The sequence below is a fragment of the Podarcis erhardii genome (assembly GCF_964252035.2).
Source record: "Podarcis erhardii genome assembly, chromosome: 10".
NCBI classification, from domain to species: Eukaryota; Metazoa; Chordata; class Lepidosauria; order Squamata; family Lacertidae; genus Podarcis; species Podarcis erhardii.
In genome coordinates this window covers 31,588,609-31,607,852 of record NC_138500.1, presented here as the reverse complement: position 1 = coordinate 31,607,852, position 19,244 = coordinate 31,588,609, and the positions used below count along the sequence as shown (strand labels likewise).

At 39.8% G+C, this 19,244-nt stretch overlaps 1 protein-coding gene across 13 annotated transcripts in view; it reads right to left on the bottom strand.

Annotated features, from left to right (window-relative positions):
- The window catches only part of TNRC6B (trinucleotide repeat containing adaptor 6B), a 149,899-nt gene that overhangs the window by 73,861 nt on the left and 56,794 nt on the right, over window positions 1–19,244 (bottom strand). For 6 of the 13 annotated variants that reach the window (XM_081877569.1, XM_081877566.1, XM_081877568.1 and 3 more), the window contains one exon: window positions 14,600–14,669. The exons of 2 other annotated variants lie outside the window; for them this stretch is intronic. In XM_081877569.1, the coding sequence (XP_081733695.1) occupies window positions 14,600–14,669 (70 nt within the window). Of the gene's footprint in view, window positions 1–2,855; window positions 3,039–14,599; window positions 14,670–19,244 lie in introns of those variants that run through there. 5 more of the 13 variants (XM_081877571.1, XM_081877565.1, XM_081877572.1 and 2 more) reach the window with 3 other exon arrangements.

The window sequence follows — 19,244 nt, the reverse complement described above, 5'->3', positions numbered from 1 at the left end:
AAGAAACAGTTGTAGGTACCAATCAGCTCCTTTGAAATCTAATTTCAGGGGGGGACCCCTGTAGGCACCAGAGGAAGTCTCTGGGGTGCATATGCATCTGCAGGTACCATGTTGTTGGCCCCTGTATTTATTTCAGGGAGTTTCCTATCAGACGAACAGCCACCTACTGAGTCCATATAAGTGATCTTGGAAATGTGGTTGAAATGGGTGAGCTGGAAAAGAACGGCAGCCATAGTAATAGCTAAAAGGTATCTCCCATGTTAGGGACGCAGGTGGCGCTGTGGGTTAAACCACAGAGTTCTGCTGCTGCCAACCTAGCAGTTCGAAAGCACGTCAAAGTGCAAGTAGATAAATAGGTACCGCTCTGGCGGGAAGGTAAACAGCGTTTCCGTGTGCTGCTCTGGTTCTCCAGAAGCGGCTTAGTCATGCTGGCCACATGACCTGGAAGCTGTACACCGGCTCCCTCGGCCAATAAAGTGAGATGAGCGCCGCAACCCCAGAGTCAGTCACGACTGGACCTAATGGTCAGGGGTCCTTTATCTCCCATGTTCAGGGGCAGTACATAACAGAATGCCAATTGTGGGGGTAGCTGACAGCAGGAGAGCTATTGCTTTAACGCCATGTTTATGGTCTTCCCAATACATTAGACTAGACAGGCCTCTGGACTGAATAAGCAGGGCTATGTTCTTATTCTGTACTCCTGTTTTCTGCCTTTCACTACAAGAACTTAGCAAAATACTACAATATGAATATTTACCGTTAACCAGATAGCATGTACAGCTAACCTTCCATCTTATTAAGAAATACATTGCCCGGTAAGCACTAGCCATTGCACGTCAAATGTTCTAAACACCTAGGGCCTTACACATGTTTATTCAGAATTCCATGTCCATATGTTTGCTGCTTCTATCCAAGGAAATGATCCACACACAGACAAAGATACCGGTCCTCATTTCCTAAGGAAACATCATTCTCACTGCATGTGGCTGCATGACCAGAGATTTTAGATTGTGCTCTTAGACTGTATAAAGTCTTTGTTTTCTTGCAATTTACTTGTAATAGTAACCAGCATATTTGTTTAGAAAATGTGAATTTCAAAATGGTAGAGTCTTCTTTTCTAGATGATTTAAATTCAGTCACCTTAGCCATAGCTTTCTGCACCCCTCTCCCAGGAAACAGTTCATATTAACCAAGTCTGTATGATGGCCTTCATGGCTCAAACAGTATCCATCATCTTTGCTGACTTCTAAAGACAGTGTTTCTTTTTCTTTTTAAATGGTTAATTCTATGCCCTTCTCTACATGATACAGAAATATGCGACACAGAAGCATGCCAGTTGCAATGCATACTTAATCAAGTTAACCCTCAAAACTGAGCCAAGGTTACTTTGTCTTAAGTAGGTCACCCACTTGCATACATGTGTGCACGCACACACAAGTACATAACAAGCTCAAGGAGGGAACAGACTCTCAATGGAACTAGGCTTGAAACAACATTGCTTAAAATACTGATAATTGTGTCATTAAGCTGTGTAAACTGGTTAAAAAGCTGTTGAGATGCTTCAAGTTTTACTTGACTTGTGCTGTGTGCTGCAAGAAACATATTAAGTCAGTGAGGGCCATAAAGTCAGCTAAATGTTCTTGTAATTTATCAATTACAGAACTGAAATTCAGACTAGCTCCATCCTCTTGCTATAGAAATAAACATAATACAAACAGAACACAAGGCCTTTCCGAAAGAGGGAGAAAATACATGACAATCAAAATTCACATTGTCCTATTCAATTCTACCCCACAGAGAGGTGCATTACATCACATTCACACAATGCAGGGGGAAGGGCTTGTCCACAGAAAGCAAGATTTACAATGATCCCCCATTGCTGAACTGCTTCCTTTGGAGAGATGTGAAACACAGGGCTTAGTTTTAAAGGGAAAGAATTTTAAATCCATGTAAGATACTGTATCATCTTTATTCTTCTCATGAGTTCTCATTTCAAACACATTAAATATGTAAAATCAAAGTACTTATTTCACATTCCACTGTTGTTTTTAAAAATATTGGTGCCAACATTGCCAGATTTAAAACTTCCAGAAAGAAGAGGGGAAAGCCGCTAAAAGAAAGGATTCTAAAGCAGGAGACCATTTTCTCAACTGACATTAACTAGTAAGATTGCCTCTTCTGAACTCTACATGCTATGTTTACAGAGCGCGACCATCTAGTTCCAATTGCAATCCAAATAAAATGCATCTGGTTGCAACGGAAAAGGGGGAGGGGATGCAGTCACACTGGGGGAGGGGGTGCACCCGCACGCAAGAGAATGTGCACTCCTATACATTATGCATGGTAGATTTTGAACGTAGGCATCTTCAAAAATCTCAAACTGCTTCAATACTAATCCGAAAGCTGTGTTTTAAAGAAACGTGCAAACATTGCTGTATTATTTTTGCCCTCTGAATCTCTTAAGAACTATAGGTTTATATAATATGCCAATCCTAGCAACAAGAATGCAAGACGATTTAATTTATGCTAATTTTTGCAGCAGATTTACAAGCCTCAAGTGTGTGTAGACGGCACTCTGAGAACCTTATGAAAAGAAAAGATTTAACACATAAAGCTGGTTTCTATGCAAAGGTATTTTAAACGCATTTAAAACCTCCCAAAATATGCCACGTATTTCTTTTAGATTTTTCTTTAAATCCTGGCAACTGCACTTGATCAAAGATCAAAGCGATTCACAGACGCTTACGCGAGACAAACGTCGTGCTGCAATTATCAGACGAAACCGTCAAACTAAACGCACCCCCTAAAAAAGAAAAAATCAATACGCGACAAAGAAAGATAGAACTACTACTAACCTCATAAAGTGCAACAGTGCTTAAATCCAGCAAGTTGAGGCATACAGGGTAAAAATGGAAGTTAAGAGATCTCAAAAATGATTTTGCTATATTTCTATGATTTCAATTTGAAATGTTCAAAAGCCAGCAGAGACTCCGTCGGCCATCTTGGCTTGAACTCCCTCTCTCCCTCGCTCGCGCGCGCGCGCACACACACAACACACTCCCTCTTCCTCGCTCTCCCCCTCCGTCTCTATAAAGGAAGCAGCTTTTTGTGACCTTCAAATAGAGGCAGGCCATGTGACTCGCGCACGCTGTCAATCAGGAAGGAGGGTGGAAAGCTAGAATCTTAAAGGAAACGCAGTTCTTTCATTCTCTCGCGCGCTCCCGTTTGTGAAAGCTGCAACAGCGCACGTTTTCTACTATTCCTCAAGTGTATAATCAACAGTATTACACATTCTAAAATAATAATTCCGTAAAAAGCTGCAGTCCTTGTCGTCCGCCGTCTAGGACACATCGGAGGATGGATAGATAGACATCATTTTAAGCTTCTCAATTTCACTTTGCATTTCTCACCAATGCTTACCAACACCCAAAAATATATAAATCCACACGATACAATTAACTGGTAACAGCAATACCACCCCAAATAACATTGTTACTGTTATAATTTGTACCCCATCACTTCTGTCAGCTGCTCAATCAATAAAGGCAACAAACTCCGCATGGTTAATAACTAAAAATCCAGCTTTTCAAACAAACTCAAAGAGTTACTCTTTGCAATTTAAAAATTACCAACACTTTTATCAAAATCACTCTTCAATATTCAGATTCCAAATGTATGGAAAAAGGGATCAGATACTTTATGGCACTGCGATACAAGTCCTGTGACTGCAATATTATTCAATGTAGTCCTTACTCATTTGTATTCTTATAATTTAGCATATTCAGTAACTACTTATATATGAAGGCACACTATACTGCAAAATTTTATACAGTGCTGCACAAAATGGCTTAAATTGTGTCCTTTACTAATATAGTCTAAGAAGACATTTTGGCAAGGAAGTGGCATATACATGAATGGACATACATTTTATCCATTGTTCAGTAGCCTTTACACTTACTGCTATTACCAACCATAAAGGCTGAATATTCTATAGTCCATTTCAGTGCACAAAATACTTTTTTGAAATACTCATTAGTCATCACAACTCCCCTGTGATAGGCTAGGCTGAAATATAGTGACCTGCCAGAAGCCACTAGTGAGCTGCATAGTGGAATGAGTCTATGTTTCAAGTCAAAAGCAAGCTCTACATAACATGAGATAATTAATGGAACCCAGCCTTCAGTATAAATATTTCTAGAGTGGTTTACAAAATTAAAAATGAAAACTGTGAAGTCATAATACAAAATATAAAATCAAACTTAAACTATCTCAAAAGTTAGAAGCCTGGGAAAATGTGAATCTTTAATCAGACACTCAAATGACAGAGTGGGTGTCCAGCAAGCTTCCCTGGGGGGAAAGTGCATAAGAAGAGCCCTGCTGGATCAGGCCAAAGGCCCCTCTAGTTCAGCACTTTGTTCCCAGTGCATAGCCAGATGCCCACAGGAAGACTGCATGCACGTCTTGAGGGTAACAGCAGTCCTTCCACCCATTACAATTTCCAGCAAGTAGTATTCAGAGATAAGAGTACAGTACTACAAGCAGAGGATCTCAAATGTGAAGGTCCTGTCCCATGTTTAGGAAAGGAATAGAAGATGCAATTGCCAATATGGCAATGCCAGTATACAAATTTTTGGTGTGACTGCATCTGGAATGCTGGGTGCAGGTCCAGCCACCTTGCCTCAAAAAGGATATTCAGAGCTGGAAAAGGGTAACAAAAATTATCAAGGGGGTGCAGCAACTCCCATATCAGTACAGGCTGCAGTGTTGGGACTTTTAGTTTAGAGAAAATGTGACATGACAGAAGTTTATAAAATTATGCATTGCATGAAAGAAACAGAGAAAAGTTTTCTCCCTCTAACACTAGAAATGAGGGACATCAATAACGTTGAACATTGGAAGATTAAGGAAAGGTGAAAGAACTTCTTCATGCAGCATATAGTTACCATGCGTAGGCAAACTAAGGCCCGGGGGCTGGATCCGGCCCATTCGCCTTCTAAATCCGGCCCGCGGATGGTCCGGGAATCCGCGTGTTTTTACATGAGAAGAATGTATCTTTTTATTTAACATGCATCTCTGGGTTATTTGTAGGGCATAGGAATTTGTTTATTCCCCCCCCCCCCAAAAAAAATATAGTCTGGCCCCCCAGAAGGTCTGAGGGACAGTGGACCAGCCCCCTGCTGAATAAGTTTCCTGACCCTTGAGTTAAACTATGGAACTTGCATCTACAGGAGGCAGTGAAAGCCATCAACTTGGATGGCTTTAAAAGAGGGTTAGACAAATTTATGGAATAAAAAATTAATAGCCATGAAGGCTACGTTCTCTCCATGATATGGTGGACCAAATGAACATGGACTAGAAGATTTAGCTTCAAATCCCTTTTCAGCCATGAAACTCAGGACTACCTCTCCCCCTGGCCCTATGACAAACAGGAAGGCACTAACAACAGGAAGAAATAGGGAGGAGACTTCCATGTGCACAGGAAAGCAGTAAGCCCAAAAAGTTTAAGCATAAACCTTGCTTTGGAGGCACTCCTGAATAACAGTTATCAACCTAGTTTGTAAACCACTGTTGCCACAATAGTGCAAGCTGCAACAATGGTTTACAGAAAAAGTTGAGAATTATTATGAAATACGTTTGCCCTAACACATTTTTAACTGTGCTCCTGAAGGTCTCGTCCCTATCTCTTCCAGACAGTATCTGAAGCCTATTCCATTCCACAGGACTTTTGTAAGGTATGTGTGAAAGCTCTAATAGTAAATAGCAAAAAAACGTAATGCACCACACATACCTGCAAATGCTTCTAAATTTGCACCATATCCAGAAATTGACAACTACTTCAAAGTGTGAAATAGTTCATTAACAATCCTGTTCCATAAAAAAAAACTTTCTTAGCTCCAGAAGGATAACACATTTTTTGCATTGTTTTTTAAAACCTACCTTGAGGAAATGCTTTCCACTCCCCTTACTCCAAAATAGTGGTTGGTCTGTTTGAAGACCAATTGGGAAAAATACAAATGCAACATTAGAACCAATTTAAATAATCAGTGAGCAAGCTTTCCACTTCATCAGAACTCTTTTTCAGGCTGTATAAATTAAAGATAATTGTCACTTGTCATTTAAAAATCAGCTCAATGTACTAAATTAAACTTGTAGGAGATGCAGGGGAGGAAGTTGTTGCAAGATACTTTCTACCCCAGGAGCTTAGGGCATTAAAGATCAAAGCCAGCATTTTGAAATGTGCCAGGACAACTAGAAATGTATTACCGTATTTTGCGCCCCGTAGGACGCACCGGCCCATAGGACGCACCTAGTTTTTTTGGGGGGAAATAAAGAAAAAAATTTATTCCCCCCCCCCCAGGTGCGGGGCTGGAACAACCAGGTCGGGGAACAGCGGGAAGGCGCACTCCGCCTCCCCGCTGTCCCACGAACTTGTGGGGCTGGCGATGGGGCGAAGTGCGCTGAGCTGTAATACTTGCTTTTACTATGATAGCCTAGACATAGTTTTCCACCCTCTGGAAATTTCAGAGTTTGACTACTGTTATATGTTGTATATGGGGTTGCCTTTAAAACTGGTTTAGAAACTTCATCTGGTTCCAAACACAACCGATAAACTGTTAAGCAGGACACACTAGTTTCAGCACCTCTGCAGTATTAATAGTTCTACAAAGTTAACCAATATTTCCAAGTTTTGATGTTTCTCTCTGCTTTTTTTAATCATAGTTGCTACATAATTCTTGCCTGGGTAAAGTAACCCTTTTCTCTACTTAAATGTTCTTTGCTATCAAATGAAGCAGATAGAAGTTGGCTACCCAAAATAAACTGTCACAGATTTATAAGCTGCTGACCACCACATCTTGGTTGTTGAGAAGATAAGCTGTAGAAGACTGAGGAAAGGGACTTCGTGCCAATGGGACTGAAGGCAGCTCTGCGCGGCCATCGGGAGCCGGTCTCCCGAAGGTTGCGCAGAGCTTCCTGAAGCCTGGAGAGCGAGAGGGGTCAGTGCGCACCGACCCCTCTCGCTCTCCAGGCTTCAGCGAAAGCCTGCACTCGCCCCATAGGACGCACACGCATTTCCCCTTCATTTTTGGAGGGGAAAAAGTGCGTCCTATAGGGCGAAAAATACGATAATATGTTTCCAGCAATGTATCACAGTTAGCAGGTCTATTGTCAAGTTCTATGTCATCTGAACCTTCAACAGGCTCCAAAGCAAAAATATGCAGCATATCATTATCAATCTGAAGAAGCCTGTTCCTCCAAATGCTTTGCACTACAGTCCCATGATCTCTATGCTAGTTGAGGCTACTTTGAGATAAGGCCACAAAGATGAAGCATATAGATTAAATATGGATCTGCATCTGTTGTACTACAACACCCCAAAAGACTACAGGCTATTTGTAGAGAAGGCTATTAAATAGCTTTTATATATTAAAAACATAAAATACAGTAGTAATCTAGCTCAGCCCAGTCAAGAGGCACATAAAAATCTGAACCTGGGTAGACCAAAAAGAAAGGTTTCACCACTAATTAGGGCAACAGAGTGATTCCTACAGATATATACACCCAACCCTAAACTGCAAAAGCTAAATAAGAAACAGTGGCAAACTGCCACAGCACCACCAGCAGGATGGGCAGGGATCACTGTGGTGTCAGCCCAGCATGGGAAACTATAAGTGTTGCTGCTTTGGAGCTTTCTTTCACTATATGTTTTTAACAGGGACCATTTCACTTTTCATACTGTAGTTCCTCCAACTTTAGAAAAATAAATGCATTTTCACCCTCTAAAAAGTCTTCCCTCTCCCACATCTTTCTATCTTTTTTTGTATGTATGTATGTATGTATGTATGTACATACAAAAAGCAACCTACAAAGTGAGAATACACAACAATGTACTAGGCACCAACAAATAAGGCACCAATAAATACAATGCTAGAACAGCCACAGAATCTTGAAGAAACATATCAGAATACAAGAGAAGATTTCAAAGGTTGTGACCCAAAATAAAATAAAGCAAATATATCTATGAAGGGCTCTCCAAAGTGTAGGTACTGTTACAAGAAACAGTTTAAATTAAAGTGTAGCTGGCAATTAGCTTATCACCAATGTGAGAATGGCAGGGGAGGGAGGAGACAAGGAACAGCAAAGGAAAGATGAAACCATCACATTTTTACAGAAACTGAAAACAAATGTTTAGTTATTGGTTGGTGTGGGCAGCATATAAACACAGAATGCTCCTCTATGAGTCAGTTTCCATGGATTTTGGCTTGGGTTGTAACTGTGTAGGCCAAGCTTGCTACTTATGAGTAAACAGTACGGTATGCAGACCTTTACAACTAAACTCTGCCTCATCATTTATATGATGCACTTACACTGTGGGTTGTTCACACACAATTCTGCATTTCAGGACCAAAAGGAACACTTGTCCACTACAAGAACTACAATAGTTGCATGATATTTGCTTTCACACAAAAAAAGCAGCTCTGTGATGAAAGTGGCTATGCAAATAAAGCATCTGTTTTAGTTTGTGTATTATCTGCTCCTTCTAGAAAGTCTAATCAGCATCAGAATCCTGAGCAGGCCTAAAGCAACTGAGCCAGAGGAGCTTTGCAACTAGACTATTGGTTATGAGTATCGGAGCAATGTCAAACTTAGCAAGTTTGAAGATCATTACATGCACCCTAAACAGTCAAAATTCAATCAATGGATATTCAGATTTAGATTATGAAAAAGTACTGTGGTACTTAGTTCATGCAGACAAACCTTCACATACAATAATTGATGAAAGTGAGATAGAGAGAGAGAGATGCCTTCCTTCTACGCTAGCCACAGTTTTGGGAATCCTTATTAAAAATACCATAAAAACAAACAGAATGTGCCCCAGGTATAGCAAACACCACTGCAAGTTTAGATAACTAGGGACATTAAATCTGGTTTATCATCTGTAATAACTATAAACAAAAAAACTCACTAATAAATGATAAACCAATTCTTATCAATTTGTATATGCAAGCTCTGAACTTTATCAGAAATAAATTATATATGGAAGCTAAGAATGTATGGTATTTTACCGCTGTAAACCACTGATGGCTCCAAACAATGGGAGCTTGAATTTTACAAAAAAAGTTATTTCTTAAAAACTAGAGCCTTTTTTCAAGTTAAAACACACAATCCTTCCTAGCATTGGGATTGGAATCATTTTGTAGCCATTTGGAAGTTCTTAGATCTACCCCCACCCACCTCAAAACAGCAACTACTACCTGAAGACCTATTTTTAATTAACTGAAACAACTTCATACATCTTGGAACTATTCATCCTAAACCTCTTGAACTGATGACTCATTGCATGGAGCTTTGATTCCAAATACGAGGCAATTATCTAGTAGTCATCAGCTGGCAGTAACCAACTCAAGAGTATGGTACATAGAGGAACAGAATGAATAAGGGTCAGAGAGGAATAGAATGGTTAAAAACAGAACAGAACTACCTATTTTAGTCGGACACGACGAAACGACTAAACAACAACAACAACTGGGGGAAATCCAAGGCTCTTTCCTGCAGCACTTCTGATTTTGTTAGCCGTATATGACTCAAAAGGAAAAGCACATTGCAGCTCAATATGTCTACAGTGGTACCTCAGGTTAAGTACTTAATTTGTTCCGGAGGTCCGTTCTTAACCAGAAGCTGTTCTTAACCTGAAGCACCACTTTGGCTAATGGGGCCTCCTGCTGCCGCCGTAGCGCAATTTCTGTTCTCATCCTGAAGCAAAGTTCTTAACCCAAGGTACTATTTCTGGGTTAGTGGAGTCTGTAACCTGAAGCGTATGTAACCCAAGGTACCACTGTAATGCCTTAGTAAGCACTACACCAGAGAAGTGAGAATGAAAGGTACGGGCATCTGTATGTTTGAGTGAAAGGGGTGCGTGCACGCTTGCATGAGTGAACTTTGGTAAGTTGAGCGAAGTACATCACATCAGTGCCAGCCAAACTAGACCATCCCTCTTGCATTAGAACATTCTAATCAGACTATACATCTACATCATCATCATCCAAAACCTTGGCTCTTTTACTCATTATATCAACAACACACATTACCCCTCCCCCAAAAAGGGATAACAAGAATTACTTAGGAGTTCCCTGCAGCATGGACATGTTATCATGTTTTGCACAAAAAACATTTTAGTATTCAATTCAAGGACATGATAAAAGCAATGCATGGGTGTGCTACATTAATTGTTTTCACAAGATACCATTGCAAGCCCCCAATTTTGTTTTCATTTGTTTTAGCTACACTAGCCTTCTAAATAACTAGACATTTACACACAAATTCTTACTAATATAGTGTGGCATGACAGTTACCAGGTCACTTGACAGTGTACTGAGGTATCACAGCTGATTAATGAGCTTCCTTATAATAGTTACTGTTTATGTGATGTTTCTCTTGCCTCCATTGAGACAGAAGGAATAAACCACCTGCGTGAACCTATATAAAAAGGTCTGGACATCATGAATCCTATTTTTTCTTCTGCTTCAAAAGCTCATGAAGGGACTATTTTAGTAAATGACTGTTGCCGCTTCTAGATAAAGGGGCTATCATTTGAATGCCTACTTCATTTGTACAGTCACAATCAAGAGCTTGTATTTACACATTTACTTCAAAAGCAAATGCTTTGATGGGAAATGGAATTTCAGGTAAAATACAGTACTCTTTCTGCATGACATGGAAAAGCTCAAAAGCAGTATTAATAATAATAATAATAATAATAATAATAATAATAATAATATACCCCACCCATCTGGCTGGGTTTCCCCAGTATCTGAAGGGAGCCCTGTATAGGGAAGCTTTTTAAGATTAAATGTTTTATTATGCTTTTATATATGTTGGAAGTCACCCAGAGTAACCCAGTCAACCCAGTATGTTGGAAGCCACCCAGGGTACAAATAAATTATTATTATTATTGTCTTTCATTCTTTAAAAAAATACCAAGAGAAATCAGTCCAATAATTGCCCACAAAGACTACCTCCATGGTGTGCTGTTATTCTACTTACCTCAAAGCTCAGTATGATACAGAATGCAGTTCCACACAGAGACAAATCATGGGTCAGCATGTGATGACCTCAACATTTTCCTGCACTGTATCACTTCAGCTGTGGGACAAGGAAGTCCTAGGTACTAACCTTATAACTCGCATGACAGCTTTGAGCAAGTTAGTAAGATGTTGCTGGATGCTACTCCCCACACATGCATGCAGTTCACATGCTTCCTCGCTCAGTTCCCTCACAACATGTAGAAGTGAACATCAAAACCATAGCCATTGCACAGAGGTCACTCCTAACCCTGAATACTGAAACCATTGTTTCCCCAGCAGAGGAAAACAAACATCTAAACAGCCTTATTCGGTGGCCTAATTTATGTAAAAGGATTGTTAATTTCACTGTCATTAAAGAGTTCATTATACAAAATAAACCACAGTCTTACAGAAATGATTAACAGTGCAGACCCCAGCTTCTCCTAATCCAAACTTAAAACCCATCTTCCAATGCAACCCATATATATATATATATATATATATATATATATATATATATATTTAAAACCCTTGTAATTTTAAGAGTAAAAGTAAAAATCTTGATTTAGGGCTATCATCTTTGCTCATGTTCTTTTTTTCCTTTTTGCAAGAAGTAGGAGTAAGAATTGAAGAAACAAAAATAGTAATGCAACTGCTGATGCAACTTAATTCAGTCACCAAGACTCAGAAATGGAGAGAAATCCTCCAGTTCAAAACTAATGACATAACCAGCTTTCTCCCAATCTGATGCCTTTCAAGTGGTAGGACGCCCAACTCCTATCAGACACAGCCAGCATGGCCAATGGTCATGATAGGAGCTGTAGTCTAAAACATATGAAGAGCACAAGGATGGGAAAAGGCTGATGGAGGCCATGCGTACTCAAGTCTCCGCATTGCCTCATTATACAATTCCAGGTGCTATTTTAAAGTATGACTATGAAAGTAGGAGAGATAGAAAATTATGAAAGGCTACGTTAGATAGTCATGTACATCCTAAGAATTACATTTATTAACTCTCCTGAAACCTTAAAAAAGCACATTCGTTTTATTACTGCTGCAACGTAAGAGTGGAATCCACTGCAGACAACCAAACAAATTTAAGGGCATTTTTAAACAGGCGTGTATTTTACTATTTTCTGCCAAATTTGGAATGAGTGCTCTATGTCCCATCCAGAAGTTCCTGCTCCTTAGACTTTATCCAAAAAAACAGAACAACTGTCATACTTTAATGGCAAATAGTAAAAAAAAACCACTGCTATCAGTAAAAAGTAGGAGACCTTAAAAGATAAAGTTACACATACTAGTTGAAGTTTTGACTATTATAAAATATCCTCAATTTCAAAGCCCAAGGGTTTCTGAGAGTGCAATTCCATAGCCTCTGGGAGCCATAGGATATTGTATTGCACCGAGGAGGACCACTCTTGGAGGACCACTCTTGGGAGTCTCTTAGTGAGACTGTGGAAACTCTGCAGCCAGCACACAACAGCAGTAAAAGGGAAAGGGTGTCTGTATGGGAAGCCCTCCCACCCCCCAACACACCCCTGGGATGGAAAAGCATGCCAGTCCTAAAGCTGGTTGGTGTCCTTGTTTTCCCTCCATCTTCCCACAACTTCTGTGCTAGCCAAAGATCAGTAGGCCTTTGGATTATCTTCTACCACAGATTCTTGCTTCCCTGGCACCAGTAGATTTTTTTTTGTCATGAGTAGAAGTAGCCCAAAACAGAGTTCTCTTAAAACAAAAAAATAAAAACGCAGGAGATACAGAAGTCTTAAGCAAATCAGAGTATGGATTCAACGCTTTCATATCCAGCTCTCTTTCCAGTACCCACACAGTTCTTAACTAGTGAAATTGTGTGTGTATAATATAATATAATATAATATAATATAATATAATATAATATAATATAATATAATATCACATCACATCACATCACATCACATCACCATGAATAGCAGCATGTATTTTACTGAAGCGGCTGGAAAATATAGGGAAAAAGTAGAACTGCAGATAGCATTGTTTGGAAATGTATCAGAAAACTGTAACACCACAAGAAGCAAATATTGTATTGAGTCTGGTTTCAATTTCAGCAGTGTGTAGGAAATCATAGGTTTCAGTCGTATTACCATGAGAGAAGAGGATATTCTTTTAAAAATGTTTAAATGAATTGAATACATTTTAATCATTAAATAGAGCTGGTGAGATAAATAGAGATAACCTTTTCCACTGCCCATGCCTACTAGTGCTGGCAGGAGTTGGAGCCCAACAGGTTCCCTTATCCCTGAGCTAGACCCACCTCACTGCTGGCGCAAAGCCCCAGAGAAGTTGTCCATGAGGGAATGTGGTCCTCTGACTGGAACAGGTTACCCATCCATAAGCATATGAAAGAATATGTTTATTACCTGTAAACCCACCCTCTCTTTTGGGGTGAGAATCAGTAATACTGAAGAACATTCAAAGTGTGGTAGAGGAGGGATAGAACAGAGATAGAACAGTGAATATCATACAAGAATGGGGGGTGGGGAGAAACACTGAGAGGGAAAAGGGCAGCCATGCACTGTTGGGAGGGGTAGAGTGCAGAGACAAGGACGTTGGACAGCTCAAAGGGTTGAGGGCTAGAAAGTTCCATCTGCATGCCTACGAGGGAGGAAAAAGAAGACAGGGTACAGAAGTTGAGTAGCTGGAAGGGGACAGAAGACCGTGTGGAATGAGAACTAGGAATCTAAGAACAATGGGTGGAGGAACAAAAGGCTAATGCATCCATCAATGCAACCACATACCTTCTTGTGGTACTGAGCATGTAAACAATTTTCTCCTGCAGATACTGTAAAATCAGAGCGCACTGCCAAAAATAATTCACTATGCTACCATACCGGAATACATGTTAATGTCTGGGCATATTAGAAGTGAAAAATCCAAATTTACCTTTGAAAGGTATGGCCCACATTTGAAAAAGGATACTTTCTAAGATAAACATCATAAACTTAATAGGGAGGCCCTACCTTGCATACTGCTGTGTTTTCTCTAGCAAAGTGATGTAAAGTTGCACACACCACTAGCAATATGTTATGTTCTCCAGGAAAGGCCACCCTACACATGTCAATTCAAAAGTAAGTTCTACTGGGAGGTATTTAATGTAGCACTATGACAATCATTCCATCAGCCCAAGCATTTCAACTTGCCAGACAGAACGATCCCTCTTCTCCTCTCTTCCCTGTGCTATTCTAGGGGTTCTTTCAACACACACACCAAAGCCAATGTGGGGGGGGGGCAGGGGGAAATGCACTGCCCTAGCAGGTCGTTGTCTGGGTTTCCATGAGTGTGGCTCATTAGTTGAACCTGGCACACTGTGTTCAATTGGGCTTACTCCCTAGTAAGTGTGTTTAGAATTATAACCCTTATTTTAGCCACTTAAGATTTAATCGTAAAACAACAAAACTGTGAATATGTTAAAAAGGAAGCAATGCTTCAGACACATTTATCCTGCATGTTTTGTATAATTTACTGATTAAGGCCCTTTTTAAATAAACATGACTCACTGTTTGTTTTCTTCACCAGGAGGTGGAGTCTTGCCATGCCCTTCCATTACAAAATCCTCATGTTCCATCTGCGAAGGCAAGCATTGCAGGTCAGCATTGATGGAGCAAAATACATTTTGTCCAAAGTGGCCCTTTTCCCTATCAGAATTTATCACCAGTTTCCACTGTTAGCTCTAACCAAGAGATTGCCATTTGAAGTTTAACAAATGCACACCCCACGGTCATATTGCCACTCTCATGGTTATCACTCATAGTTACAATAAGCCAAAACATGAAGAAGAAAGTTTTATATGTTGAAACATGAAATGAGTAAATATGGGACCTAGATTCTTTACTTTTTCATATAAGGGCTTCCATATTTTTATTCTGCATAAGTTGTATAAGTTGATTATATACATTGAGATGTGTTTTTCTTTATTAAAAATCAACATTTGTCTGACCATTCTAAATTTGGTATAGAGAATTCTCCTCAGTGAAGAGTCTGAATTTGATGAGTGCGTACTACCCAAATTCCAGAGATTAGATGAAAAATGGCTGAATTACAGTACACCAGCTAAAAAAAACTGGAACATTACCAATCACTTGGGTGTGACTACCAGTTTGTTTTTGCAGGTTAAGAAACAATGTTTTAATTTAACTGTTAGGAAACCTAGATGACTCTAGGTCCCTTCCAATTCTATGATTCCAAGTCTCCATCCCACAATGTTTTCTCCCTCCACGGTTAGTGTTACATGTTCTGCAATCTTATTAAGTATGAATAGAAAGAATTAAGATTGTAAACTCTGGCTTCCAACTAATTATGACCAGCACTGGCTTCAGTGCATCTGGTTATAGACAAGATATTATGCAGCATTACGCTTGCACTGGACCATGTATTTGTTCACAGATTTGTAACTGTGTGCTTAAGTATTTGATAGGGTCTGCTTTCAGAATAGATATGATGCAGGGATAGGCAAAGAGGTGTCCTGCAGATGTTGTTTGACTTCCAACTCCCATTAGCCCCAGTCAGCATGGTATGATACGAATTGTACTCATCAACATCTGGAGGGCATCATGTTGGGTACTCCAGTGACTTAAAAGATTTAAAGTATTTTTCTTCTTGGTTGTTTCTGAAGCTATTTACATGTGCCGCCTCTAGGGCTGGGTAGTATGATGTCCAATACTCCTGTACAAGTTATTAGAATTAGAAAATTCAGTTCTCTAGCAAACCGGGCCATATATTTCAGCTTTTTACCCTGTCCAGAAGTACCTTAACAGTGGTGTTGCTAGATACTTAAAAGACTAAGGGAACAGGTCCATGACTCATGTGCATAAAGTATTATGCTAATTTATATGCTTAGATGCAAATTTAGGCTGACTTTCAAATGGGAAAAAACTCTTACTCTTGAGGTCACCAAATGTTTTGCACTAGTGGGTACACTCTGAATTTTTAGAGAGTTGGGGGACCATTCAGAAAATGGTTGCATGGGGAGCATAATTTAACACAAAATTACAGAAACAACCATCCCTGACGATTTTATTCCATGTCCTGCTAGTTCTGAATACTGTGAACGAACACACACAGAGAGATGCTGCTGCTGCATAACAACAGGGAGCATTACTCAGTACCAGGAAAAATATACAAGGTAGCTACACCTCTCTCATTTCAAATAAATCACTTTACCCATAACTTACTTTCTAGGAAGGCTACAGAATTACTTTTTAAAAAAGAAGGAGTTATGATGGCCATCTTCAAATATATAAAGGGATATCACATGGAAGATAGAGCAAGCTTGTTTTCTCCTGCTACTGAGGGCACAACACAAACCAATGGCTTCAAGGTACAAGAAAGGAGATTCCTAGATAACATCAGGAAGAACTTTCTGACAGTAAGATCTGTTCAACAGTGGAATGTGGCGGACTCTCCTTCCTTGGAGGTTTGTAAGCAGAGGTTGGATGGCCATCTGTCTTGGATGCTTTAGTTGACTCTTAATCACAGGGTTGTAGGTTCAAGCCCCATTGGGCAAAATATTCTTGCATTGCAGGAGGTTGAACTAAATGACCCTCAGGGTCCCTTCCACCTCTACAATTCTATGATTCTATAATTAAGACATACATGGTAAAAAAAGTCACCAGTTATGGGGTACATGAGGGCATACAATTAAAGAATAAAACTAAAGAATTCCTGGAAATAAGGGTTAACAATATTTCTTGGTCTTCAAGCCATACATGATTCATAACAGGCACCTCCTTTTCTGATCCAAGTAGACTAATAAATTCTACAAATCCCTTACCTTTTAATATTTCACCAACTATTTACTCTCCATATTTCTCTAACCGCTTCAGCCCAATGGCATTGCCAGAATTCTTAAAACTCAGGAGCCTCTGCTTTAAGTATGAGCCTAACACCTTGCTGGGCTTTAGAGATAAGCTCTTATCATCTCCAGACATCCACTGTTTGGTTGTGCAACATGAGTTGGCCAAGTTTAAACTCCTGTCTTGCATAACCAATAGGAAGACTGTCATTACTTGCTGCTTTACAAATGTTAGAATCCAATTTATCTGAATTCACTTTAAAAACTTATTATAAAGATGAAAGAAATCTGCCATAGGTCAAAGAATAAATTAAGAGTACAAATGTGGCTGTATGACTATTATCTCAAGGGGTAATGCAGCATATGAAATACACCATATCAGCTTTTTCTTTTTAAAAGTATTTTATTTTTCTGTGTAAGTTGCTTTGAACACCAAAGAGTAAAAAGTCTAAAATTTCAAAATGGGCTACTTCCCTTCACTTACATGGGTATAAATTATTTTGTGTACACCAGTACTGCATTGCTTTACGCTTTTAATGGCAAACCATGGTCTGGCTAATTACTCTTCTCCCACCTTGCATTCTTCAATTCACTCACTTACTTCTTTGTAGAAACAGGCAAAGTTTTGAGTTCTGCAAGCCATAGTTTATCTACATCCAAACTATGGCTTCCAGTTCTGTTTGCAGTTAAATTGTCTTCCCAGTTTAAGATACAATGATTTATGCAAAGATGTGTACTTAGGTTGCCCCCTCACAAGAGGAGGATACAGTGCACAAACCTGACACTTGGGCACAAAAGTGGCAGAAATTATCACTTCCCTTACATGTGAAAAGAACCATAAAGTGCAACCAAGTTTTAAAAGTCTCTACGCATCAGATGAAGGGCCATGGGCAAGTACAGTATTCACTCAACTTTCCTATCCAACAAATAGTATTCATTTACTTCAGGAATGTGCACATCTACACAGACCACTGTAGGAGACTCCACTTTTGACCACAATGTTCCATGAGGATATTCTACTGGTCCTTCTTAAAACCTAAGCAATGGTTATGTAATCCCAAAATTAAGCATGTGTCCTATTTAGTTACTACCATCTTTCCCAACATTCTATGGCAGTGTTTCTTGAACAATAGAGCTTGGGTCATTTTCAGGTGGGCTTCAGTGTCATAGCCTGCTCAGTGCCCCCTAGCCCTGCCACAGTCTTTTAGTCAGACTAATGCCACCACCTGCAAGTCCTTGCATGCTGGCGACCAGAAGACAGAGAGGTTCCGGCAGAGAGAGGGATGGATGGATGGATGGAAGGAAGGAAGGAAGGAAGGTATCCCTCCTCTGAGGGGAAAAGGAAAGAGGAGGTGTTAAAGGAAATAAGAAAATAAGATAAACATTGATATGTAATAATAAATAAGAAAACAAACTGGGACTACAATGGAAGGGAGTTAAATAAGGAAAGCTATTATGGGAGGAAGAAGTGAATGTAAAAGAACCAGGAAGAGGAATGAAAAAAATGTCAGAGGCTGCTAGTTACAAAAAGGATGGAGGTACAATTTGGAATAATAATACTAATAGTAGTAGTAGTAGTAGTGGTAAGCATCCTGCCCACCTGACTGGGTTGTCCCAGATACTCTGGGTGGCTTCCAACATATATAGAAACATAATAAAATATTCAACATTAAAAAAAAACACTTCCCTATACAGGGCTGCCTTCAGATGTCTTCTAAAGGTTGTACAGTTACCTTATCTCCTTGACATCTGATGGGAAGGCTCCAACATCATCACGTTCTCCTGCTAACTAACCCATCTTTGGAAATTGCTAAAGTTATTTGCCACATTTCCTCATGGAAAGGAGTTCCACTGCTCACCTTTACTCAGGCTAAGCATAACATTTCTCTGGAGGTATTGTGACAGCCTCCCTATTTTAGGCAAAACATGCTGATCCAGAGGCTCTTAGAGATTTTCCCTTTCCACAACCACATGCCTCTCAACCTATCTTTTATAATTAGTTCTCCCATTCTTCTTTCACAGAAAACTTACACCTTTTCCTTCCCTTCCAAAAATACCCATTTTCACTTGTCTCAGGTAGACTATTGGGGTAGAAAGGCCTAGGGTTCCTGAGAAAACTAGTACAGTCGTAACTCGGAAGTCAAACGCCTTGTGAGACAAACGTTTTGGTCCCAAATGCCGCAAACCCGAAAGTGATTGTTCTGGTTTGTGAACATTCTTTGGAACCCGAATGTCTGTTGCGGCTTGGTACATGAACATTGTGGAAGTCAAATGGACTTCCGGAATGGATTCCATTTGACTTCCGAGGAACGACTGTAATAGGTGAATAGCTTCTGGGCAATTTGCTTACT